This window comes from Electrophorus electricus, chromosome 2, assembly GCF_013358815.1.
Source record: "Electrophorus electricus isolate fEleEle1 chromosome 2, fEleEle1.pri, whole genome shotgun sequence".
Classification (NCBI taxonomy): Eukaryota; Metazoa; Chordata; class Actinopteri; order Gymnotiformes; family Gymnotidae; genus Electrophorus; species Electrophorus electricus.
Window position 1 is genome coordinate 17,980,538 of NC_049536.1, and position 27,374 is coordinate 18,007,911.

General features: G+C 40.1%; 3 protein-coding genes and 3 non-coding genes across 6 annotated transcripts; 5 read left to right on the forward strand and 1 right to left on the reverse strand.

Moving 5' to 3' along the window:
• The first annotated feature begins 466 nt into the window (after nt 1–466).
• Nucleotides 467–6,570, forward strand: LOC113589072 (40S ribosomal protein S5). Its single transcript, XM_027028530.2, has 6 exons — nt 467–569; nt 1,923–2,028; nt 2,493–2,702; nt 3,391–3,519; nt 5,846–5,944; nt 6,451–6,570. Exons 2-6 carry the CDS (start codon nt 1,924–1,926, stop codon nt 6,517–6,519), a joined length of 612 nt encoding a protein of 203 aa, XP_026884331.1. The 5' UTR covers nt 467–569; nt 1,923; the 3' UTR covers nt 6,520–6,570.
• On the forward strand, nt 1,712–1,844 carry LOC113589077. The gene has a single exon (XR_003411910.1). It is a non-coding gene; the product is annotated as a small nucleolar RNA SNORA3/SNORA45 family (small nucleolar RNA).
• Nucleotides 3,089–3,221, forward strand: LOC113589079. Its single transcript, XR_003411912.1, has one exon. It is a non-coding gene; the product is annotated as a small nucleolar RNA SNORA3/SNORA45 family (small nucleolar RNA).
• LOC113589078 lies at nt 6,243–6,375 on the forward strand. Its single transcript, XR_003411911.1, has one exon. It is a non-coding gene; the product is annotated as a small nucleolar RNA SNORA3/SNORA45 family (small nucleolar RNA).
• Nucleotides 6,571–6,762: 192 nt separating the features above from the next.
• Nucleotides 6,763–19,196, reverse strand: ddah2 (dimethylarginine dimethylaminohydrolase 2). The gene is made up of 6 exons (XM_027028524.2): nt 18,841–19,196; nt 16,867–17,486; nt 16,455–16,643; nt 15,612–15,731; nt 11,850–11,993; nt 6,763–9,219 (listed from the first exon to the last, which is right to left on the reverse strand). Exons 2-6 carry the CDS (start codon nt 17,155–17,157, stop codon nt 9,103–9,105), a joined length of 861 nt encoding a protein of 286 aa, XP_026884325.1. The 5' UTR covers nt 17,158–17,486; nt 18,841–19,196; the 3' UTR covers nt 6,763–9,102.
• Nucleotides 19,197–21,558: 2,362 nt separating this feature from the next.
• Nucleotides 21,559–27,282, forward strand: lypc (ly6 domain containing, pigment cell). The gene is made up of 3 exons (XM_035534215.1): nt 21,559–21,883; nt 23,090–23,212; nt 24,507–27,282. The coding sequence occupies exons 1-3, from the start codon at nt 21,829–21,831 to the stop codon at nt 24,716–24,718; spliced, it is 390 nt and encodes a 129-aa protein (XP_035390108.1). The 5' UTR covers nt 21,559–21,828; the 3' UTR covers nt 24,719–27,282.
• Nucleotides 27,283–27,374: the final 92 nt, after the last annotated feature.

The window sequence follows — 27,374 nt, forward strand, 5'->3', positions numbered from 1 at the left end:
ATTAAACATCTTTGTTTTATGACTTTACTTTTGAGAAAGGCAGCCCTATTCAGTTATTACTGAGATTTATGTAGGGAGATGGGACTTGTATTAGTAATTTAAATAAATCTAAAAGTGTTGGAAAAACATCTTCAGGTTTATTAAAGATCAAGGTTCATGATTTGTTGACACTAATGTGCCAACACTCATAAATTCGGTTTTTTTTTGTGTGTGGTTTTTTTTTTTTTTTGTATTGTATTGTGTATGACGGGTACTGTCAAGCCATTTCATGTGAGCCTAAGCATAGCTGATCACAAGTTAATTAGATATTCCCTACTCCTTTTCTATGCATTGAACATCTGATTCAACTTATGAAGGGTCTGATAACTAGCTTAAGTTGGAGCACAGGATCTCTAAGACTGGAGCTCAGAAGCCCTGCCATGGAATATCCATGGAGAAACTACAGTTTCATAAAGCAGATGTACACGGGAAGTAAAAGATGACGTTTCCACCAACGAGGATGTAGGCGCCACACAGCAAAGACTGGCCCTTTTCGGTCTCTACCAAGTGCAGTGTGGGACTGTACACAAGTGAGTGAAAAATTGTATTTGAATTTGGCGTTTAAATATCCTAGAAGTAAAAACTGTTGTACGGTACACGTTTCTAAAATATCTGGTAAGATAACCGGAACTGCAGATGTGACAGATGGAGGTTTATATGCTAAAAAACATTTAATTCGTATCTCCTCTAAAGTGCCCATGTGTCGTCTATCGACGCTAGCTAGCTAACCGCTATGTGGCTAACCTAGCTAGATGGGTATTGGGCATGTTTTCAGAAGTCGAGCGTTGCTGCAATTAGTGTGTACACGCTTGTCGAAAGCTTTCCAAATGTGTTACAAATGTAATACATTGAATCGTTAAGTATTTAAGGAACGTGCTATTTTCGTGTTCCGTGATCCCTACCTTGCTAGTTAACGCTAACGTAGTGGCTTCCTTTCGGGTAGCTAAGCTAGCTCGCTGGCCTTATTTTGCGGCCTGTTGTATGGGCGTACATTTTGCTGTTCTTGCCGTCAGTTTTGGTGGATGGTAAGATGTGGTTGACGATAGCCTCATGTAAGCTAACGAACTGGTCGCTGGTCTTTGGTTAGTTCGGCAGGCTGTTTGTTAATTCATCACAAAGGGCCTGCAGTTTTTGGCAATTATGGTCGAGTCCCTCGACTGAAGTTGATTCCGTCTAGTTTACATGAAACGTCAAGTCGGTATTTCATAAGCGGACGAACAACGAAATAGAACATGCAGCTAGTCTACTTCCGGTCGATAAAGTGGAATTAAGGCGGGCTAGGTAATAACAATTGGCAAACTTGTAGGAATTGGTCGTTTAGTTAATTTGCTCCAAATTCTGTTTCTCATTAGGAATAGAGAATTAACTTAAGAAACAAACATAAAACGTGATTTCGTTTCAATGGCAACTCATTTTACCCGTGTTCCTCATTGGTACGTTTTTTAGCAACGACGTGTAATACATGCATGATCAATAGAAGAGGGCGGATTTGTTCTTAATACTATAGCAAGGCATGGTGAGGGTTATTCAAAGTTTGGCGTTTTTAAGTGCTATCAATTTACATTCCTAAATGCTAGTTTCCTCAGTCCTTTAATGCAAAACAAGTCTTTTTAAAGTCTGTCCTGACTTGTCTGGGTATGTTTTAAGAGGGGTCCTGTACCAGCTGTACACAAGCGAGACTAGAGTCACATCCTGACATTCCCCATTGCCCTGGTGTGCTGTAGTTCTCGCAGAACAGCTCTTCTCAGCTTATTCATTGACTGCAGCTTCCAATTGCTCAGTCAATCACCAGCTCAGAAACAACTCTTTATAGTGTAAATCTACATTATGAAATCTACATGGCTACCTGTGGAACTTTTATTTGAACGGTGCTCTGTCCTCAGGATGGCGGACTGGGAGACCGCGCCAGCTGTGGCTGAGACACCAGAGATCAAGTTGTTTGGGAAATGGAGCACAGATGATGTTCAGATCAATGACATCTCTCTACAGGTGAGTGCCCTGAATGCTGAAACAGTTGGTCAGAGAAATCTTCTTGTATTTTTTTAGTGTTGCATCCTCGCACCCTTCATTGTACTGATGTGCTATCGTTCTCGTAGAACAAACCATCTCATTCATTGGCTGCTGATTTCTGTTGCTGAACCAGATCAGCACAGAAACATTCCTAAGAACTCTTTCAAGCAGCTAAACCCATTTGAGCAATAGTGACCCTATATAGATTGGGCTTGTCTGTCCAGATAAAGCTTAAGGTGATGTTTTTTACCCTGTTAATATAAAAGGGTAAATGCACTGTAGAGTGGATGATGGTTAATTATAAACACTTCCACTAAAAGATTATTTAATTTTTCTTTATTAAAATGTCCTTTTTTCAAAGTATATGATGGCAGTTCATGAAGCTCTATGTAATAATCCACTGTCTTGCCCATAAAGCTGGATTTTTTTCCTTCACTGCTCAGGACTATATTGCCGTGAAGGAGAAGTACGCCAAGTACCTCCCACACTCTGGGGGGCGCTATGCTGCTAAACGCTTTCGTAAAGCACAGTGCCCCATCGTGGAGCGTCTGACCAACTCCATGATGATGCATGGCCGTAACAATGGCAAGAAGCTGATGACAGTGCGCATCGTTAAGCACGCATTCGAGATCATCCACCTGCTGACTGGCGAGGTCAGAACCCTCATGGAGCACATTTCAGACTGACCATGCCTGGTGCACCTAAATGCAGTACATCTTTTGTTTATTTTTTAAAGTGGTATAAATTAGGTATATAAACAAATTTATGGCTAGAGAAATTAAGGTTTCATGTATAATTCAGAGAAACTCTGCACTGGACAGATGTTTTGGAAAGATGCAGCATTACATAAACATGATCCACTGTCAATTTAATAGCATCATATAGGGGCTGTTACTGTTTCAAAGATTTATAAAAGTATAAATGCTGATTTATTAATTTATTTATTTATTGTGGTTGGAAGATGGTGCATTCATCCATTTTCAGTCTGAGATTCTGAGATTAATTTTGACTTATTTGCTTTAAATCTAAAAGTTCAGAGAGTGAGACTAGAGTCACATCTTGACATTCCTCATTGTCATGATGTGCTATTGTCCTCGCAGAGTAAACTTTCTCTGCATATTCATTGGCTGTTGCTTTCTATTGCTTGGCCAATCACCAGCTCAGAAACAGACTTCCCTCAGCTACATATCAAGTTAGGCTGCTACATTTTTCTTGTTAAAAAGATCTACCATTTATATATAGTAGGATGTGATTCTACAAAAATAACCTTTGGTGTTTTAAGATTCCTTGTGATATTGCAAATTCATCTACTTTCATGGTTTTCTTTGGTTTGTCTTGCAGAACCCACTGCAGGTGCTGGTGAATGCCATCATCAACAGTGGCCCCCGTGAGGACTCTACCCGTATCGGCCGTGCTGGTACAGTAAGGCGACAAGCTGTGGATGTGTCCCCGCTTCGCAGGGTCAACCAGGTGCATGTTACTACCTTTTATCAAATTCAGAACCACCCATGCGTGCATACAAATACACCCATAATACAGCATCTTCTTTTTGACAGTCACAGGGCACATGGCACTTTCTCTGTAGTCTCTACACTGAAAACATGTCTGCTTGAGAAGAGCCCAGATGAACTGAGCCAGCCTATTGTACTGGGGACACTTGATCAAATTGGGAACAGTGACACTTCTGTGTATGTAGCTCATCTGATCAGTACTGAGGTGATGGAAGTTCTGGGGTAGGGTGTTTCTGGACACGGCTCTGCATTTATGCTTCTATATCTAATCACAGATGCCTCTCTGTATCCTCTACTGGCTAATTTTGAGGTGCTAACAAAACTGTTTAGCCTTATTCTGATAGGTCCACAAATATTCAGTTACATCCTGGCACCAGTCATTGCCCTGGTGTGCTGTAGAATTTCAGTGCATATATTCTCTGCCAGTTCATTGGAGGTTTTTTCCAGTGCTTGGCCAGTAACAAACTCTGAAACAGAAACCTTATCTGTAACTGTCCACAGCTGCTATGGGGTGTGTCTTGCTTCTTTTCATATGTCAACACAGTTTCTTTATCACTAGTCTTGATGTCCTAAGGATGTTCAGTAGTAGGTTTGCAAATCTCAATTAAAAGCCATTTTACTACCCATTGTTTAAAGGTTTTTACGCCATGCTGCAGAGTGCCACCTCTCACTAATGACCACAGCTCTTTAATGCAGAACTGTTCATACCTGGTGAAATTAGGTGCTTCTATGTTGGGTTCAGTTAGGTTTGTGATTGTGCGTGTTATACGGAGTTTATTATGCATTGAGGTATGCGCTGTTTGAGTTGATGGTATATTGGAAAAAAGCTTCTCTGTAGATTGGTTCTTGTGATCCTCATTTGACCTGAGGGAAGTTGCTGGAACTGGTGATGACGGGGTGAGATAGGTCTACTCTGATTTTCTCCACCTGCCTCTTGATTCTGGAAGTGAGCAGATCTGGCAGCATAACACTAATGGTCTTCTCTGCAGACCTGATAATGCACTGCAGCCTGTTGGTCATGCTTGGTGGCTCAGCTACCCCACACAGTATGGATGTGGTGTTTACAGAATCTATGATGGCAGTGTAGATGCCCCCATAAGCTCTTGGGGCAGGTTGAACTTCCTCAGGTGACACAGAAATGACATCCTCTTCTGGGTTCTCTTGATCATGGAGCTGATGTTACTATCCACTTCACAACCCACTTCAGGTCCTTGGTGATTGTGGTACCCAGGAACCTGAAGGACTCCACTGTTCTGTCAAGGATGGGGAGTGTAGGGAGGGTCAGGGGACTTCTCCTGAAGTCCACTGTCATCACCAGTGTTTTCCATGTGTTCAGCTCCAGGTTATTGTGGATGCTCCAGTATTAAATGCCGAGCTGAAGTCCAAGAACAGAATTCTTTCATAAGTTCTTGGGTGTTCAAGGTGCTGAAGGATTAGGTGAAGCCCCATATTCACTTTGTCGTCCACTGACCTGTTGGCCCAGTATGCAAACTGCAGGGGGATCAGCAGGGGTGTTATGTCCTTCAGATGTGCCAGTACCAATCTCTCAAAGAATTTCATGACCACAGAAGTCAGAGCAACAGGTGTATATAGTCATTCAATTTTGTGATGGTGGCTTGCTTAGGTATAGTTGTGGAGCATTTGAAACAGGACAGTACTTCACACAACTCCAGTGATTTGTTCAAAATCTTTGTAAAGGGAGGTGCAAACTGGTCTGCGCAGGCCCACAGACGAGACGATGCAACTTCATCAGGGCAAGAATCTTCACTTTTCGTATTTTGAAGAGGCATCTCATCTTCCTCGCAGATCTTCAAGGCAGGCTGAGTGGGTAGCTTAGTGTTGAGGGGTGGGTTGTGGTTGAATAGGTGTGTGGTGCTGGGCTTTTCCAACCTGCAGTAGAATGTGTTAAGGTCTTTAGCCAGCTGGTCATCACCCATTGTCTGGGAGGGTGACCTTTTGTAGCTGGTGATGTCCTGCAAGCTTTTCCAGATAGTTGATAGCTCGTTGGTGGGCATCATTCTACACAGTTTTTGAGTAGTTTTTCTTGGCCTCTGATTTCTTTATTCAGGGAATTCCTTGCTTGATTGTACAGTGACCAATCCCCACTTCTATATGATTTCTCCTTTGATCGGCACAGCTGTTTCATCTTGGCACAGGAACAAGACCATTGCTATTTAACTGAATAGCACTGTCACTTACTACGGGAGGTAGTTTAGGAATACATGGCAAACTTAAAACAGTATCTATTTTGTTGTTAATGGACTGTGTGTGTGTGTGTCTGTTAGGCCATCTGGCTGCTGTGTACGGGGGCGAGAGAGGCTGCTTTCAGGAACATTAAAACCATTGCTGAATGTTTGGCAGATGAGCTCATCAACGCTGCAAAGGTAATGGACCACACAACATTTATACTGACTACTTTTCTGACGCCAGAGATTCTGAACAGTTCATTAAAGAACACAGCACAGTGAAGTTGACAAAGCTTAACAATACTTAGGCAAAATGCATTATGATGTGATGCAGAATGCAGTCTCCTGGTTCCAACCGTCAGACACTGGAACTTGTGCCTGCTTTATTAACAGTATATAAAAACATAGATGAATGTCTATAGATGTTATGAAGAAACTATATTGTTTGGATAGAATAGGTTGAAATCATAGCAGTCTAACTGGAGCTTGTCCAGAGAGCGAGACTAGAGTCACATCTCGATGTCCTTCGTTGTCCTGGTGTGCTATAGTCTTCGCAGAGCAAATGTTCTCTGCTTATTCATTGGCTGCTGCATTCCATTGCTTAGCCAATCACCAGCTCAGAAACATACTCTGTTGTGATTTATTTTAATACCTGGAGAATGAGTTGTTTTATCTTTCAAAATGTCTTCTTATTTTGTTCTCAGGGTTCATCAAACTCCTATGCCATCAAGAAAAAGGATGAGCTGGAGAGAGTGGCCAAATCCAACCGTTAAAATATCTGTTGCTTTCTACAAAAGGATGAAATAAATTTTAAACAAACTTCAGTTGGTCGCATTTGGGTCACTTGTCTTGGGCCAGATCTGATATTCAGTTGAAAATGTTGTGTTCAGTTAGATGCAGAAGTTGGCATTTAAGTGGAAATATCTGGAACTTAAAAAGTGCAAATTTTTGCAGCTGGCTGAATTGTGTGGAGGCAATCTTATCCACAAATACAAACCAGCACCTACTAACTGTGCTTAAGTTTTTTTTGTACTTGGGAGGTAATTAACTGATGGTAACTTTGGTATATGATATTGGCCCATATTTCCAGTAGCCTTTGTATTAAAATCATCCAGGTAACATTGTTCTGACCAATGTTGCTCGTGAAAGAGGCCAGTACAAGTTGATGCAATGGGCACAGGTACAGTCAGTTAAGTGATTTCAGAATACAGTAGTGGTGTTGGCAGTGGTGGATTAGGGTGTGTTCATATTTGTAGTTCGGATTCCTTGGTGCGGACTTAACAAAATTATACATTTGTTAAATTTTAGTCCTGGTTTGTTAGCATTCACAATTGAAACAAATAATAATAAAAAAATAGACATATGAAAAGTGTTTGATAGAATCTATGGTCTTAATGCACTTATGTCTCTGTCTATATCTGGTGGTATTACCATCTGGAAACACTGCAAGAGGTGGTAAAATGGATAAAGGACTCTAAATCAGACTCGAATTCCTCTGCTGCACATATCAAAGAAGGTGCACTGCAAAGAGATGACACATTTCTGATGCCTGTACAAAACTTTTTGCTTTCAAAGCACCATTCTGCGTGTTTAGTATCATCTTTTGTGACATCATGTCCTGTTTGGTTCTTTTCATATTGAATTCATACTTAAAACGAACCTCACTAGAGGTTGAAAGGAAGCATTCACACTCCAGACTGCTCTGTTACTGCAGTTCACTGAACACACCCTTAAAATTTACACTAGTGTGTAAAGTGTTTCGCAGCTAAGTGTTCATTATCCCCGATTACAAACAGCACACTGTATACAGCTAATGCCGTGTCTGCAAAATCCACAGCATTAGAGCCCAGCTGGGGTTAAAGGTAACAGTAAGCCTATACAGTTTTGGCCAAGTTCCACATTAGGCTTGTTTGAAATACTATTTAAATAAAACATCCTTCCAAGCTTGTGCAGTTCATGTAAAATGTTGAATGTTTTGTGGACAAGGGTTGATCAGATTGCCTATGTTATCTAGAAGCTGCTCTGCAAATTCAGTGGCTACATTCACACTACACAATGGAAATGGATGTTTTGGGGGGTGGTTTTAGCTACATGTGAGAAACCTATTTTACTGTTTTTTTTTTATATCTATAAACCTATGTTGTCCTAGATTACACACTCATCTGCTCTGTGGGTATGCAAACCAGTAAGAATATTCTAGACTGGATTTTTGATTATTGTTATATTTCATTTAAACATAACCCTCCACAGATATAAATTGCAGAGCATACCCCCTATGGTGTCCTATTTCTACTTATTCCTGTCTGCTTCTATACAGAGGTGGTACTGCCAGATTTTCAGGGGACTTTGCCCTTCTCACCCTAACCCTCAACAAACACAAACTGTCTGCCTTCCTGCCTGAAATAACCTTCCAAAGTCCTTTGATGACTTTCCACCTTTAACTTGTACAACCCTGGCAATGAAATGGAATAGAAAAAGTACTTCAATCTCTTCCAGGGTGTGTACCTCCCACCTCACCTCATAAATACCTTGAGATACATTAAAACAAATGCTAGAATTTAATATGGATTTCTCAACTACATTTGACACGATGCAGCCACTCTTTCTTAACTGTTGGCTAAGAAACTTGTTGGATCACCTGTTCTTTGGATTTTGCATTTCTTAATCTTGAGATTATAAAAGAACCTGAGAATGAAACCTTTGCTAGGCTCTTATACATCTATTGGTGTGCTCTCTTGTGTTCTCATACAGTCCGTTCAACTCCATTCTACAGAATTTTACGGAATGGAGTGATGTACATTCATATTAAAACTTGCAATATTAACATTACCAGTTTGAGAAGTTATGCAGTGGTCTGTTTATTTATGAAATGTCTTTCTTTTTCTACAGAGGTTGTGACATCAACAAGGGCTTGGTCACAAATCTTTCAGGTATCAGTGAAGGTGTCCTCCAAGGTTGTGATGATGCCACCACTGAACCATCACCATTTTTTTAACCACAACCCTATTATATAAAATATTCTTATGCAAAGATATGCTGGTACATCAACAAACAGCATACTCGCAGGGTACAAAACAACTTACCAGTGTACAAGCAACTAATTAAATGTAATAACTGCTCGTTAACTGAGAACTCATGCACATAGTTACATAAATGTCTTAAATCTGTATAAAATATTTTCTATATTTCACTGCATGTTTCCTAGGTGTTTACATGAATGTATCATAAACTAATGATTAGTTTTAAATACATTGAAGTAATAGAACAGGTCACTGATCACACAGTTGTAAGAGACTGATGGAACACTAAATTAGCCACACCAATACAACTAACTCATACAGATATGAGTTATAGGTTTAGTAGTTGAACTTCCGGTTAATAAGCAGGCAGAAAGAAGACAGCATCCCTCCTAGCTTGGAGGCCTCACTGCAGGCGGTGGGGAGGAGAGTGTAGTCAGGCAACTTCTGAAAGGCCTGAAGGAGGGAGATGGAGAAACAGGGCACATATATTGCTGAGAGAAAAACAAATCTTCCTGACAATTTATGAAGTAAAGAGAATTCAGACTGTTCCTTATTTGCAATATGGTTAATTTGAATTATAAATGGAAAGCAAAAGGAAAAACCTTGAGGCCAAACCTTTATTACTCTTTTAACTTTAATTTTTCATATGGCTCCTTACACATTCTTCTATTATATTTACACCTACTTACACATGGAAGTTAAATTATAAGGCATCCTGAGAAGGAAAACTGATGTCAATGCTGTTAAATTACAGTTAAAATTATAGCTAATTCTTAGGATACTGGGATACTGTGTCTTAGCTATATTGGTAGGTTTTGCTGCATGCAGCATTGTTCTTGTTTGCATTTATTTGCTGTGTAACAGACCCAGGTTCACCCACTGGAACCTGTCCAGATTGCCTCTTTAATATCAGACCAAGGACCTTTTACATCAGATATGTTCACTTTGGCAAGCTGGCCCTAAACAGAAGGAACCTGAAAAGAAAGGTCTCACTAGAGTACAGCTCTTACAAAAACACTGTTAACAGTTCCCTCTAATGGATCTCTCCTATTAATTGGCTCCTCTGGAGCACTGAAATTCAAATCTAGACCTCAAATCCAAATACAGTCTTGGATTGTGTAATCTCTTGTAGTTAATTAATTATTCATGTAACTGGTTGGCCACTTTGTCATCACCCCTGACCCCTAGAAAAAGGGAGGGTGCAAAACCTGTAGGACCTGAACCTTGAGGACTGTGATTTGAGAACCTCTGCTCTATCAGATCTCTCCCATTTAATGGATCCTCTAAAGGAGCTCTCTCATTTAATGGTTTCTCTACAGGATCTCATTTGATATCATATATTTCTTTTCATTCAGTCCTCTCATATCATTCATTGAATCTTTGTCTTGGTTTCATGTCTGTCTGGGCTATAATGAACTCTGAAAATGCCCGTGTCTCTAATTGAAAAACAGTTACAAAACAGAATTGTTGCGATTCTATGAATAATTTAGAGATTGGAATTATAATTAGGACTGACAAATAACTTCATTAATAAACCTTAATGAATCACAGTTATAATTATTGAGCAGATTATATGTGAATATATACAGACCATGTGACTGCAGTAAGAGCATAGTGAAGTATAATGCTGAGAAAGAACATAAATGATAGTGGGCTGCTTAAGGATGTAAAATTACAACAACAAAAAAAAAGATCCCAGAACAAACCATTTTCAGAGCATATGAACCATGTACAAATAAAAATGTAAAATACAAAAAAAATTAAAATAAAATACTGTACAGAAAAAGTTGATGTTTTTGGCATATTTACAAGCTTGGGCACAACACAGACTAGGCCTGATCCCAAACATACACCCTGGTCCACAACCCATGCACACCTTACGTAGTAATAATCAATGGGCAGTTGCAACACTGGGGAGCAGTAAGGAGTTATTAAGTCTACTGACCTGCACAAGTATTACCTCGGGTCCCTCCCAGATATGCAGAAAGAGGTTTAGGAGTGTGTGGGGCAGGAGGGAAAACAAAAAAAAATGCAAAGGAACCATCTCCTGCTCCAGCATAGTGGTAGCACGTGATAGTGGCATATAACTATAAATAAACAAGCCTAAGTATCGCTTACTGATCCTGGGAAAGCTACACCACTGCATGCTGTACACAGGAGAAAGCTATAGTCACAAAACCTGCTGTAATTTTTACAACATTGTGTAAACAGGTGATGGAATGATCTTAATTTGACTGTATGTACAGTGAAATGCCCTGCTGTCTTGAAATACAGTCCTAAACAGTCTCTTATTTGGCACTAGATAATTAATCATGAGGGCAGTGGTGGCTCAGTAGTTAACTAGAAATCAAAAATTTGCCTGTTCAAGCCCCACTGCTGCCAAATTGCCACTGTTGGGCCCCTGAGCAAGGCCCTTAACCCTCAATTGCTCAAATTGTACTTCGCTTTGGATAAAAGTTTTAGATAAACGTAACAAAATCTTGTACTGGTTTTGTGTATGTATTTCTGCACTGTGTCTGACAGGGCCTCAATGTGCTAACCTCAGGTCTAGTTGTACTAGCACAGGGATTCATGCAGTTTCATGGAAACAAAACAGCACATCTGTAAGTCACTCTGGACAAGAGTATGGGCTAAATGCTGTAAATGTAAATATATTTTTTTAAAAATTAAAACACAAGAAAAGATGTTGGTGGTTTTGTAGTTCTGCACAATAGATTGTTAATAGCATAGTACTGGCTTTTGAGGTACCCATATTTCAGAAGGCTGTACTATGAAACAACCTGTCTAACAAACTGTAGGATTTATTGTTACTTACCGTAAGCAACCTGATGAGTTATGACATTCACTTGATCCAACAAATGTAAATAACTTTTAATTTTAATTAAATTACTTAAGTTTTTTTAAAACAATAATAAATAATGCATTTTAGTATTCTTAAGGCAAACTACACTCAGAAGATGCAGTGATATAATCACAATACAGTATTTTAGTCCCTATAGTTCAGGCACACTTGAAAGCAGACTGCTGTTTACACATTCTGCAAAAACATTGTGTAAAATGTGCTACTTGAGAAGGAAACTCACGGCTATGCTGTTGGGACACTCATCTACAGTGGGATGCAGCAGGAAGTCCACTTTGGCTGGGCTGCGCACATACACGCAGTTAGCTGCCACAGACTCCGGCACAGACAGCATGTCATAGTTATAATCCGTCAGCTGTTCCATCATCTACAGCAGAGATAGCAGGGCAAGGCAAGTATTGGAGGAATAACACAATGATAACTATTATAATCTTTGGAGTGCTTTTTGATAGGTAAACGTCATCTTCCTGCACAGATGGGGATGGCTCTGTGATGCACACTTTGAAGTTATGCATAAGTTTCAATGTTGTCTAACAGCACTTTTCGCAGGATTTTCCCTGCTCTAATGCATTTGATTCAGTCCAGGGAGGTAATTTGCAAGCCCTTTAAGGGTGGGCATGTAAGAAAAGGAAAATCCCCAAAATGAATGGTACATGGAGTCTCCTGGCTAGGACCAGGAAGCATTGGTTTAAGAACAAAAAGAGACGGCATTCCAGGTTGTTCCCTCTTCAAAGTAATGAGGTTATAACCAGACCACAGCACCTTGAGGCAGAGGGAGGATTTTGTTACTTAAATAATAGCCATGTGTAAGTGGGAACTACCATGGTGTGCACCAGGGTCAGTAGTGTGCTCAAGACACTGCAAACCTCAGCCATAAGGATGTGGCAAGAGGATAACTGGAACCTGCTCTGTTGGGTGTTGATATATGATTAAGTGTGGTTTATGCAGACTGCACCTGTTACACCTTGTTTGCTTACATCTGTCCAAACCTTTTCAGCATTTACAAAAATCAACTTGGTTAAATAATTCATTTATATGCAGTCTTTGAAATTACCCCTTTCATCACTCACACACAAAATATACAATCAGCCAGTAAAAGTCAATCAGTTTTAAGAATTAACCTAGTGTAATACAATTAAATGCAATATTTAAGAATGTACAGTCATGGCCACTGCCTGTCAAGTATTGAGACTGACACAAATTTTGGTTTTCACAAAGTTTACTGCCCCAGTTTTATTTAGATCCTTTTGTCAGATGTTTAAATGGTATAGTGAAGTACAATTTCATAAGTATTTTAACTGTTTATTGACAAATACATCCAATTTAAGCCAACACTCGATACAGTGTTGACCCTTCTTTTTTAAGACTTCTGCATTTCACCTTGCCACGCTGGATATCAGCTTCTGGGCAAAATCTTGACTGGTGGCAACTCATTCTTGCCTAATCAGGACTTGGAGTCGATCACAGTTTTTGTTTGTCAACCCTCTTTTTGAGGATTGACCACAGGTTTTCAATGAGATTGAGATCTGGGGAGTTTCCTGGCCATGGACCCAAAATTTCAATGTTTTGTTCACCGAGCCATTTGGTTATCACTTTTGCCTTGTGACATGGAGCTCCGTTATGCTGAAAAAAGCATTTGTTCATCACCAAATTGCTCCTGGATCATTGGGAGAAGTTCTTATTCATGGCAGTGTTCTTAGGTAAAATTTTGAGCAAACCTTACTGATCAGTCTCTCCCATGAATCACCATGATGAGCATTGTTTAGGGGGTGAATTCCTATTTCACTCCATTTTTTACCAGCACCTTCTGGATTTTAACATGGTTTAATGCTTTAAGAGATTCCTCCAGTTCTCAGCAAGTTGGTTCCTTGATCTGTTCTGAGGCTTGGGATCCTCGAATAACTTGCTGTTCCATAGCCTGATTGACGTTCCATCACTGAAATGATGAAGCCAAGGGGTCTTAATTTTTACAAAGTGCTCAGGTATCATACATTTGTTGATATGGAACTCGGACAACTGGTAAAGTTCTATTATCCACCTTTGCTGAGGTCTGGCTTTGGCTTCTGGTATGAGTTCATTCTATCCATATTTTATTTTAATCCAGGTTTATCTTTGTCTTCATCAGCATGGTGCGGTATATACCACATTCTACCGTCATTCCTGTGAAGTTGCTCCTTTGGTACTGTCACAGCATAACCATTTATGATCAAATTTATATTTCTTAAACTTCTTCAGAATGATCATGGCACATTGCATTGCCATTGCCACCTGCCCTTTATTGGGCATGATTGCTTTCTCATTCTGAAGTGTTTGTGGGTTATAGAACTTGCCACAATTTGTATGAATTTGTGGCTTTCTATGGACATTTCATTATTCTATGGGCATTTGCTATCTATAAACTTTCTTGCTCCACAGTTACTTATAATGAGGCCTAATGTTTGAGGAGTTTGGGTGATGGTAGGCAGTGGACTAAACCACTGTGAAGCATATGAAGGGAGGAATGCAATCTTTCAAAAGTTACAAACAAATTGTTTTGCATCTAGAATTAGTATATGTTCTGTCAATGGATTTTACCGTATTATTTTGATATTATTATTTACCGTATTATCATATAGTTATGTTTACAATGATTGAGGGAAACAACACTGTATATTCCTTGGAAGGGATGGGTCAGAACCCCCCATCCCCCGATAATTTTTGCCATGTTCAGTCGGTGTTTGAAGTCAGTGAGGGATTCTGCTGTTCATTCCACCCACTGGGTACTATGTTGGAGAAGAGTCTTGATGATTCCATGAATCTTGAAGGATGGCTGGTCAAGCCAGCCCATAACTGAAACTTGAAGGGCTCAAGGTGCAGATCAGCTTTTGACCAGTCATCAAGGAGCAGGTTTATCTTTGGACCTTTATGCAAGCATTGGAGATTTAAATCTGTTACAAACAGCTTCAGCAATTCAGTGACGTGAATGGAGTAGTGGAGTAACATAGGAAAATGTTACTAGATCAGTTGCAAGGGATTGAAGATACTCCAGGCAAATCTTTCTGTGGGTATGTTGCAGTAGTCAAGCCACAAGTTGACAAGAGACTGAACAAACACCTGGGTGGCCTTCATAGAGATAAAAACGTGAATGTTGAAGAGGAGAAACCTGCATGACTGGGTCAAATTTGTAACATGATCTGGGAATACTATCTGGTCATCCACAGTTACACCAAGATTTCTTGCATTCTTCGATGGAGTGATAAATGAGTTCTCAAAAGGGATAGCAAGATCACGGTGAAGGCTAGCTGCTCCATGTCCCTGTTGTGTGTGTTTTATTTTGTGATTGTTCTTGATTCTTATTGTTTTATATTGCATTCATACTTCTAAAACTGTTCTCAATGGCTCTGTAACTCATCTTTGCCATGGTGACTGTGAGGTAGTAATAATGTGCTCTGGGCTGGGTTCTCCTAGGCCTCCCTCTTCCACCCCCTCCCCATCTACCCTTCTCCCTTCTCTCCTGCTGTCTCTCTCCTGCTTCTGAACTGACTGCCTGATGTTAAACTAGTACGCTTCTTTGTGGCTAAGAAAAAAATGATCTGAAGTTTCTCCATGCGTGCCAACATCTGGAACCTGAGGATCAACACAGTCTCCTGACTCTTCATTACCGAATTTCTAATAATGTTTAGCAACTCAGTCTTGCTGGGATTCAGTTTTAGATGGTATGGTTCCTACGGTGCATTTTTACATCACCACTGATGTATCAGAGTTTACTAGAAATAGCTTGTTATTGATTGTAATGCAGCTGAACTAAACAGAACATTTACTGCAGTTTTTATTTGTAAGAGCATCGAGCCCACTTTATCTCTCTCACCCACTGGGTGTATCTCACCTGCTGAGTCTCTCTCACCAACTGGGTCTCTCCCAACCATCAGACAGTTTTAAGTAACCAGTTGAGTCTGACATGAAGCAGGGGTGTCGGGGTCTTTTTTTTTTTAGACCTTTATCTTACCCGTAAGGTCTTTTTGGCTCCCTCGCTGTTACTGAAGATGATGGTTTCAGGACCTCCCATGGAGCAAATGTTCTTCAGACGAGAACCCCCGCACACAGGTACCGTGGAAACGGCAAAGTCCTGAACATACATTTAAATACATCATCAGGATTAACAAGTAAGATAAACGAATCATAAAGAGAAACAAATATTTAGAGTCATTATAGTCCTGTCCACAGTAATGCCCACTTTAAAGCACACACATACACACAGGGGGCATAAATAATCCAGCTGTGGACTTCATGGATTCTATTAAGCATAAAAAGATCTTGAAAAGACAGTGGTGATGAAAACTCTGAGACCTCAAGGGGGCATGGCTTAGCCACCAGAGAGGAAGTGAGAGGAGTTTCCCCAAACTGTCAGACATGTTGAAGGGCCAAGAGAGAAAAAGAACTGCTGTGCAGACCACACCCCAATCTGAATAATCCTATCCACAGGGGCCATAACAGCTGCTGCTCAAACACTCCACTAAAAGCAGAAACAGATCAGGCATTCTTAAACTCAATCTAAAATTGTTTGCACACTTTCAGTAGGCAGTGTCATTTAAACCTATTCTAAGATTTTTTTTTAAATCTAAAGCTGGTTGTATACTTTGGACAGGCAAAGAGCTTTGAAGACATAATGTGAAAAAGAGTGATAATGCACCAAACATCATAACAGAGTTTTGTAGACAAATACACACTCAAATCATTCACCAATCAATATTCATCACTGAGAGATACATTACCTAAACCAATACAACAGACTAATCCATCATTCTCACTGGTCTGCATGGCCAGTCTCGAAGCTGCCCCATGTGCTTACCCTGAAGGTGTTGGCGAGCACTTCGGCTCCGTGATGGTTGGTGTGCTTGGAGATCCCCACAAAGAATTCTTTCCCTGTGAAGAGCACGTCACTGCCCTCCAGGGTCGCACCTCCAGAGCCCCCCTCCTCCTCTCCCATCTCTACCACGTTCATGTTCAGCTCATAAAGGACCTCCCTCACTGCCTCTGCCTGAAACACACATGATGAAACATGCACATAAACACAAACACACACGCATGTGTGTAGGAAGGGTAGGTAAGGGCATTCATCTGTGTGTAAAGTATATGCAAGTGTACCCGTATAAGCACTTATAAATACTGTGTGAGTGTATGTATCTGTGCATACATTAATGTATGTGTGTGCGTTTGTTTATGTGTATGTATGAACGTGTGCTTGTGTGTGTGCTGTTCACCTCTGCACGTCTCTGCTGTTTGTAGGGGCATGTGATGAGGGCCGTGTCTCCCTGGATGACTGCAATGTCCTCTATCCTCCAGCTCTCAGGAAACTCGGCGTCTGTTGGTATCTCCATCAGCTGAAGCCCCACCTTCTGCCGCAGCGCCCCCATCAGCACCCCAAACTGGCGCTGAGCCCTGGCCACATCTGTTTCTACAGCCTCACCACCCTCTGCCAGCTTCCCAAAGGATTCTGGGATTCCTCTGACAATGGCATGGGTAAAGGGACCATATGGACAAACACTTGCCATGTCAGTGTGTGATGTGTGATGTGTGTGTGTGTGTGTGTGTGTGTGTGTGTGTATGTTTTGTAAAAAAGTATGTATGAGTGAGTGTGTTTGTAGGAAAATCTGTGTTTTTGTTCCTGGTGTTCTGCCCACAACTGATTAGAGGGAGAGTGGATGTTCCTTTCAGCAAGTATGTGTGTGTAAGACAGTGTGTATGGATGAAAGTGTGTGTGCTCTGAATCTCCACTGCCACCTGAGTTCTAATGGATCAGCTTGAGGAAGTCGACTTAGAAGCAGGCGTCTTATATTAGTGAAGAAAGCTTTTTCCCCAAGCCTAACTGAATGTCCTACATCTGCCCCACAGGGAGGGGGAGAGAGAGACAGAGAGAAAGAGAGAGAGAGAGAGAACTGCATTAGCGTTTCTTATTGTCTGACAGGGAGCGAAGAAGACAAACATAAAATAAAATAATGTCCAAAGAAAGAAAGGTAGGTAGAGCAAAAAGAGAGCAAAAAATACAGAAGAAGTAATGGTTTGAACGTGGTCTAGGCTTATGGGATAATGTAGTGCCCTGTGTGTGTGTGGCACAGTGTTATCAATAATTTCATCTCTGATGGAGATGAGGGGCCTTGTTACACATGCTCAAACCTAACAGTAAACTCACAGCAGTAGCAGAACTGAATTACATTCCCATTCTATCAAGATTCCGTTAAAGAGATATGGCTCTGGGAAAATACTTATGAGGCCTTCGCATGGAAGTATTTTTTGAAGGATATACAAGCAAACAATTGTACACATACACAGTGTGGCCTAGATAAAGTACTCTTCCTCATCTAAGCCGTTTGAGTCACAGGGAGCCAAGAAAGATTATGTGGAGCATGACAAAAATATTGATTGCAACAAACAATTAATTTTGCACTAATGTAAAAATATATATAAATAAACTATTTCTGTTCAGATGGGTAAATACAGGGCCATATTTACAGTTTAAAAAACTCATGAGACCAGATTGATTTGTATAGTCCATGATTCAAAAAGAACTGGTAGCCTACAGTGACTACTTGCCTATAATGTTTTTTTTTGTTTTGTTTGTTTGTTTGTTTTGTTTTTGGTCATGATAAACCGAGGGAATCTGATCTAACATCAGAAGCCTTACATTGACACTGTTTCTCAATGCAGACCTTAAATAAACAAAGAGACACTAAGCCTGATCTACGCCGGTGCTAATCCGGTGCGCGCGCCGCAAACCAGTCGACCCTAACACTGACCTGTACCAGTGCGGACGTGTTTGAGAAATTACAAAAAAAAGATGCCTTATTTTACCTTTCGGTTTAGTGTGCTAAACAAGTGACAACCTCTGTCCGGTTAAAACATTGGTGAGGGAAGTCTCGCAAAGCCTTTAGCACCCCACCCCCTCCAAACGTCCGAGTCCCTTGTCTCACTATAAACTCAAACATTCAGTTAACGTTACAACAACCTTTATCTCAGTCAAACTTGCTGCATTTATTATCTGTCTCGGCTACGCACAAATGCGCAATCTTTAATTTTGGTAAAGAAAATTCTAAACAGTCCTACTTAGGAGTTATCACTTTTTTTTTTGTTTTTGTTTTGCAATAATCACAATAGGCACAGTATTAACCCGTTGGCCATGCAAATATGAAGAGAATTGCCGAGCTAGTCTACAGGAAAACAGCTAAGATATGTCTTACCTTCTGGGGTTGCGAAACGTAGTCTTAGAATTAGATTGAGAATATTCCGAGTGTTTCTGAGTCTGTTTCATGTCCACTCCTCCCACACCCAAACAGCCCGTTATTCTCTCCTTCTTCTGAAGTTCCCTTCCCCATCCCCCTTTCCATCCCCCTGTTGGCTGAGACGGGAATGGACTTTAATGTTTTACGTTGTTGGACGGGAGTTTACACATAAAGATACAAGCTAACTTAACTTTTTTTAAATTATCCGATCTAAGTGATTTTCCCTGTGAGAGGGAAGTAGCATATCCAGTTCTGCTACATAGACCACATTGATATAATACTGGAGAGATTGGAAAGTGATTTTTTCCAGAGAGAGAGAGAGAGAGAGAGAGAGAGAGAAGCCTGAAATTCCCCCGCCACCCCCCCCACCCCAAAAAGCAGGTTTCAGTGAGGTTTGAAAGAGCCAGGATACAGTTGTCCTTAGCCGTATTACTTCTTCTTGTACATTAGTCCCGTTTTTCGATAAAGACTGACTGACTCTCTCTTTCTCTCTGGGTGGGCGTTTGAAAAGAGAAAGCGAAATTTAAGATTAATCTATCGTTATTTGCCTGTCAGTTCACACGTTTGTCCTTAAAACACCTTCATAAAAATAATTTCTACCGCTATCACTGTGTATGGATAACGATTTCATAGTTAACTTAAGAACAGATAAGTGCACAGATTAAACAGCGTCCTTACTTTGGCGCAGAAAACATGAACAGACCAGATGGTGCATATTTCACATACTAGGAGACTATTGGCTGATACTGCCACCTAGTGGTCAGTATCATTAACGAGTACAACAAAATAAACCTAACATGATTAGAGAGAGCTGATACAGAGTGAATTTTTAATTTTAATTTTTTTTTTTTTTTGGCGGGTGTGTAAATTGCTGTTAATACTAAGTATGTCTGTATACTGTGGTATGTCATTAGCAATAACATTCATTCCATTGTAAATCTTCAAGTGTCTGCATTAACTTCCTTTGGAGTATCCCTGTTGCCAGACTAATATCCATCAACATCCTGTCACCTGTACCTTCCAAAAGGTGTAGTGAACATTTTAAGAGAGCTTGAATTATCCCCTAGTTTCACATACCAAAATCCATGCTTGACCTCATAAAGAGTGAATACCTTTGGTTTGGATAAATCTGAAAAGATGTCATCAGTGGTGGGAAGTGGGAAATGATTGCATTTTTAATTACATTTCAGATTCAAAGGGCTTGGCTTTGAGCCCAGGTTCAAAGTTAAAAACATAAGTAAAAGTCAGCAACACAACAGAAGTCAATCCAAGCAAACAACCCAAATAAGAGTCAGGCAAAAAGGCAAACACCAGGAAAGCAGGCATAGTCATACATGGTGTGATGAAGGCACAAACACACGAGGGAGACGATACAACAGCTAGAGTTTTTATTTAAATTATGTGGCAAGTAGGAACTGTAGGGAGAGGTTATAGGGCTTGAAGCTTTCCCAGTTAGGAAAGAGGAGTTTGGAGGGTAATCATGGTCAGGTCGGCTGAAGTCAGAAACATAAGGCAGAGTCTTTACATCACTGCATCCGACGCTTTGCATTGCCCTTGGTGATGTAAGGCTTGGATGCAGTTGCTCGGCCATGGACGCCCATTCCATGAAGCTCTCTGTGCACTGTTCTTGAGCTAATTTGAAGGCCACGTGAAGTTTGGAGGTCGATAACAATTGACTCTGCAGAAAGTTGGCGACCTCTGTGCATTATGTGCCTCAGCATCCGCTGAACCCACTCATTTTACATGGCCTACCATTTCATGGCTGAGCTGTTGTCTTTCCCAATCACTTCCACTTTGTTATAATACCACTGACAATTGACTATGGTATATTTAGTAGCGAGGACATTTCATGACTGGACTTGTTGCACAGGTGCCATCCTATCACGGTTCCATGCTGGAATTCACTGTGCTCCTAAGATGGACCCATTTATTCACAAATGTTTGTAGAAGCTATCTGCATGCCTAGGTGCTTGGTTTTATACACCTGTGCCATGGAAGTGATTGGAACACCTGAATTCAATGATTTGGACGTGTGAGCGAATACTTTTGGCAATATAGTGTTTATAAAGAAGTTTGCTTCAGAGTTCGAAAAGGTGACGTGAACATCCACAGTTCTCTGCCTTTCTCTCCTATCAAATAAGCAAACAGCTTGTGTCATCTCTTATGTATGCAGGATGGCAAGATATAAAGTGAAGTCTTCCTTTCTGGCCTTCATAACTTTGTTATATTGTTAATAATGAATAATACCACTGCAACAATGTTTAATTCTGTTCTATTTATATGTTCAAATAAACAGATTAGAATGGATGGTTACATCTATCACTATGTATTCATTTATTGAAATTTAAAGCAAATGCAAACTTAAGTGTGTGGCTACTCATTGCTGAACCTTTCCTTATTCTAACAAAATCTGTGTTGAAACATTTGATTAACAATTCTAGTGATAAAATTACCATATTCATTATGTTTATATAAATGCGGTCACAAACGTTAGCTTATATCCATATCTCCCTTCTTGATATACTGTAAATACAGGTACTCCTGAAAACTCCCCAGTTTAAATAGATTAGATTAGATGCATTAGATGCTCACTAACAATGGTGAATTGAGGAGACATCCCAGTCTAAGCAGCAGGAAAACAAGCTGCACATTCACATATTTATTTCCACACTTCTCCAAACAGCTTAGAGAGCAGGAGCAGTGGAGGCTGGTGGAAAAATCATGGTGAGTTCAGCGTTGTTTTAAGAATGTTAAGACAGTGAGCTTAGAGAGTGAGTTAGGAGTGAAAGATTCACAGGAAAATAGGTAGAAGCAGAAATTAAATTTGAGCTGTAAATGAGAGTATCAGAACTCCAGAATACAAGAAGAAGTAAGACAAAGAGGGAGAACAAAAAGAGAGACAGAGAGAGAAAGAGAAAGTGAGCGTGGCAGGGCTGAACTGCCATCATGGTCAGATCCAAAGGACTGCACACCCTCCTGCTCTGCTCCCTTCCTATAGCAGGTAGGACCACTGGGGGAACTGGGCAAAACTTCAGCCTGCATTCCCACATCTGACACATGCATATCCAGGGCTGTGAAGGTGTGTTGAATGCGCACATGCTTGTGAATTGCACATGTAATGGAGTTTAATTTGTCCAGAGAACTATGTCAAATAATCCTAGATTAATGCCATATATTTTTGAGATACAGAAAGGGCTGCATGCAAACAAACTAAAACTAAATTGTTAAAGCTAAATTGTGACTCAGTAGAACCTAGTGTGGTTTTAAAAGATGCATCCTAACACAGTTTTTATTTACAAGTTTAGCCAAATCGCAAATATACAATAGTTTCATATAAAATCCTGCATCTGCCTATTGGTCTTTTGAGTTTACCATTTACAAAATCACATGGACACAGGGCAATCTGGCCCTTTTGGTGAGGAGAATGTGCCTTAACAATGGCACTTTGTTGTGCTACAAATGAATAGAATAATTGTCCACTCATATCTCAAATAGATTTGTTGTCTGCAAGTAGATGCTGTGTTGCTGTGAGTTGGGCCACCTCCGCCTGTGAGCAGGGGTGCATGGACACAAACATCACATCATCACGTCTGGAAAATTCCAGACATGTCTGTCTTACAAGAAAGTCAATGATTAGTTCAATTTGCTTTCCTATCACCTCCTGGTGTTTGTATGCGTGTATCCTGGTATCATTACAGATTCCTTAAAGTCTGGCTCATATTTACATAAGACATTTTATCTGCTAAAATAAAATGGAATGCCAATATAATTTAAATTAGGTATCCAGCAGGCTGTTGAGGTCATTTCCACTTCCACTGATGAGGGAATGTATGGGAGCTGGGCTGTATAGGAATCATGCACTAAATTAGCATTTCTACTACATTAACACTATACAATATTAATTTTGATAAATAGCATGGGCCAGCAATCCCGCTTCTCCCTTGACTCTAGTTATCTTCAATTCCATTTGATTTAGCTGTCATGTGGATTCTGTGACTGTTGGAACTAAATTCCATTCTACTTGATTTAGATGTTACATGGAATTATGGAACCAAGACTCATTTGAGCCAGATTCCACAGAACTCATGACTGCTGGAACTGAGACTCTAAAATAATGGTTAAGGAAGCAAGATGTGTTTATAGTAAATAATTTCAAAGAAATGCTTTGATTAAAAGTCAATGTATGGCTTATCTCTTTCTCTCTCAGTGATGTCCCTGACATGTTATACATGTGTGTTCCCGGCCATCTCTCCACTCGATTGTGTGATGGTTCCTCAGGACTGCTCTTCAGGACAACAGTGTCTCTACAGCACTGCCACAGCAACCAAAGGTGAGAACACACACAAATAGTGCAGTGCAGTAATGGGGACACGGTATTCTGTAAATGAACATGTGTGATTGTGGACAGTCAGATGTGGTATTCGGCATATTCTGATGATGTCTGAGAGTGTGGATCTGTTTGTGTGTATAAGAGAGAGAGTGTAAGAGAGAGAAACAAGCATTAATGATTCTTAAAGCTGTTATTTTGAGGACAGCTAAACTGTCTTTAAATCCTGACAGCTATCACTAAAATAGAGTTGTTCTGACAATTACTGTCCTGTGTAATAACCAACTGCAACTTTTCAGCACAATTCAGCTGGGCTAACCAATCACAGTCAGATGACATATCTGATGCTTTCAATAATGATTAAGAGGAATGCAAATGCATCCAACCAACTGAGTTAAAATACCAGGGAGAGGCTATGAGAGCAAAGAATGTCAATCTTGTCAGTCTAAATACAAATCTAAATGTAAATACAAACTGAATAGTTTGTCCCTTTAGCTAACATCAAGCAGTGTTCCCCAGCCCTGAATCCCTTAGTGAGTCCTTTGCTTGTTTGATTGACTGTTACCAATGCCTCTCTGCCCAAACACATACATGCACACACACCCCTATCCCTCCCCTCAGAGCACATCTCTCTGGGTATAGACAGCTGTCAATCAAACAACCAATAAATAATTTTGTCACATTGTCTATACTATATATCTCTCCAATATATCTTAATCTGTGCACCAAATAATAATTTGGAATAGACACACAGTCCTGCTCCTGGACCGGGGAGGATGAGCATGTAATGGAGGAAGTACATTACATGAACATCCATCTTCCAAGTGAGTAGAGGTGGAAGTGTGCACCCGCATTACACCTGGTGCCATTCTCTTGGCCACAGAGAGTCACAGAGGGAAACGTCTATAGCTGTTTTACAGCTATGAGGCTCTTGGTTTTGAGTAGTTAGGCACCTAACTCTCTTTTTGACATACCTCATTCTTACAAGTTCTCTGCCTGTCTCTCCTTTATCGTTTGTCCTTTGTATCTGTTGTCCTTCCCTTTCTTCCTGTCATACCATCTGAGGTTCCCCCTAGTTTATTTTGTAATTCTAATTTTTTTCATAATGCAGCTATAGAGTACCTGACCTGCACAACTGTCTCTGACCAAGTGCACATGACAAATAAACTTGAAACTTTCTTAAATATTTCTTGTCTCTTGTATCTCTTTACTTATATCCCCATTTCCTCTCTCTCATTCTCACATTGTATTTTCTGTCTTCTCTCTGCTGTTCATTATCCTCCCTGGTTCTCTCTAGGCTCTTTGAGTGTAGCTCTCCATGAGAAGAGCTGTGCAGTTCCGTCTCAGTGTGGGTTGAGCGGTGTGAAGCATGCTGCAGGTTTTAACTTCAGCTACACCAACAAATGTTGCAACATAGACCTCTGCAACGCCGCCGAACTCTCCTTCGCCACCTGTTGGAAAGTCTTGGTACTTACTTTTGGCATGGTTAGCTTTATCCTGCTGTCCTAAGTCAGAAGGAGTCTTGATTTATCTGGGGGTGCTTACTTAATAATGCACACCCACGAACACGGATGAACATGTATAGGCCTGCACTTATCAAATTACAGTCCATTAGGTCTACTAAAGACCCCCCTACTTTTTCACTTCAAAAGGTACACGGGTGAAGGTGTGTGGCCCAAATCTGGCTTCTTTAGTATTGCTAAGGGGAGTGTAAACACATCATACACTTTTCTTAAATGTACCAAAGAATGGACATCTGAATTTACGTTTGCACAGTGAACCTAAAACTCCGTTGTCACCTTCAAATGTAAATCGCGCTTAAGCAAAACAGGGCCATAAAATTAAAATTCCACCAATTCCAAAACTTTAGACATAGCTAACAGTCTTGACTGATTAATATTTATGTTCCCACATTTTGCTCCCACCAGCCCACATTCTAGGATAGGCAATATTAACATGGACCTGCACAATCCAAACTATATACAGAAATGTAACATTTTAGGCTGTGATGGGGGTTTCGGCGCTATTCATTCCCTTCCCAATTTGCTGAAGTGGCATCCCGGACAAGTTGTTAGTTTGCTCTGCACATATCACTGCGGACATTTTCTCAAACTTTAAACAATACCGAGGATTTGCTCAGCGTTTGACAATGAAAAGAAGGGCAGTTCCAGCTTTATGGCTTCACAGGCCCAAGCGGAACCTCTAGCTAATTATGTAGCCAGCCATGTTGTATGATTTTAAAACGTTTTGTCAGATTTTACAGTGAAAGATTCATAGTGAGCTAACAACTTTAATTTACTTTGTTGTTGTCAAGATTGAAAGCATGTACATAGCTACCCATTATAGATAACTAGTAACTACTACTAAGATTTAAGTAGTAACTAACTCATTTTTAATTTATAGTTCATGAACAAGACATAACTCATAAGATAACTGGACGTTGGAGATGTTCAATCTACAAGTTGCTAGCTTAGCCAGCTACTTACTTACTTCTTCTAATGAATGTTAGCTTCCACACTGGAGTGGAAACGATTTTCATGTAGTCAGTCTAGTCAAACTGTTAATTAGTTTTGTTTGAGAACTTAAGTATTATCCGATACAGCCTCAAACGTACGTTTTGATGCCCAAACGTTCTATGGTTCGTCTCTCAAGTTAACTAGCTAGATAACTAGTTAGCGACGGAGTCTGACCTGTTGATCCTGTGTGAGCCATTGCAGTTTATAGCCAGAGCGTAGTTTATCGGTTATTCATGAAAGGGTTATAGAAACAAATAATATAAAAATACAAACAATTAATTTAATTGACCATTGAGTGTTTGGGCATCTAAACATATATCTTTGAGCCTATTTATGACGAACCTTCCCTTTAAATTATAAATGATGCTGCATGCATACACAAAGTTGAGCGTTGAGCACTCACCACTGACATCCACAAAGGAGAGCAACACTTACACACAATGTGCACATGCCACAAAAAAAAAATGTTCCTCTAAGGCCCTTATGTCTAATCGCACATTGTGCAGCTGCAGTCTTAGCCTTTTATACTTCCCATTTAAATGTGTTGTATGGCAGTCAGGTGTAGGAAGCTCGTCATACTGACGGGTGATTCCACAAAATCTAAGAATGATCTTGGCATGTTCTAAATTCTAAACATGTTACGAAAAAATTCTCCAACACCGTAAAACCCTTTTTCTATTGCTTCTCCTTAAATCCACTTTTCTTACATACAGTATATACCCTCTTTTAGACGGTTATTAATGTACTTTTTTGTTATCTGAAATATAAAAAACACACCTCATAAGCGTGATGTCAGCATCTCTGAAATACAGAAATACGGATTAAAAAAAACAACAATTTATCTATGAGGAACACAAATAAGCTTTTCACATCCTCATGTCATTGACTGAATGAGCCAACGAATTTTGCTCCCATTTTGAGTTAATCATTTTGATATTTGGTCGCTTATAATGACAAAATGACAAAACAGCTTATGAGGTTAATTGTGAGAATGATTAAATGATTCTTCACTCTTGAAACTATGGCGTCATTGGTGTTACGTTCAGCAGTGATACATTGCAGGTTGCAGGTGAAACGCGACTGACCGTTCACTGGACAGTTAAACCTGTTGCAGTTCATTTAGTGTAGATGTTTAACTTAAAAGTGAATAAGATGCATATTTATTGTTCCTTATTTGCTGAGCAAACGATAATGTGTGCTAAGTATACTAGTTGTTAGCTGGCCAACCGATTGAGCTTTAAATATTTTTCCTCCGCGTGGTAACGTATACTGATGTAAAGTAGTATCGGGCGTTAGTCTAAAACAAAGTACGTCCTTGTTTCATTTTAGGTTATGAGTGATTTATGCAACTAATTTTGTAGCCTAAGAATGTGACTGTATCTCAGTAATTACGTAACTTAAACGTTAATGTAATATTTCTCTGTTTCTAGCTAAACGTATGTCTACATGCAATTTAATGAACGATTAATCTTTAAGATCGTGTTATAGACCACCCTGGTAATAACATATTGATGACTAACCCTGCAACCTTCAACATTAAACCTACCTCCATCACCATTCCTTCTCTCTGTGTTTCTTTAACCGTATTCTCTCCCATCCATCCCTTCACCTACTCAACCACAGTAATCACAGGGCATCTGACAGGGCTC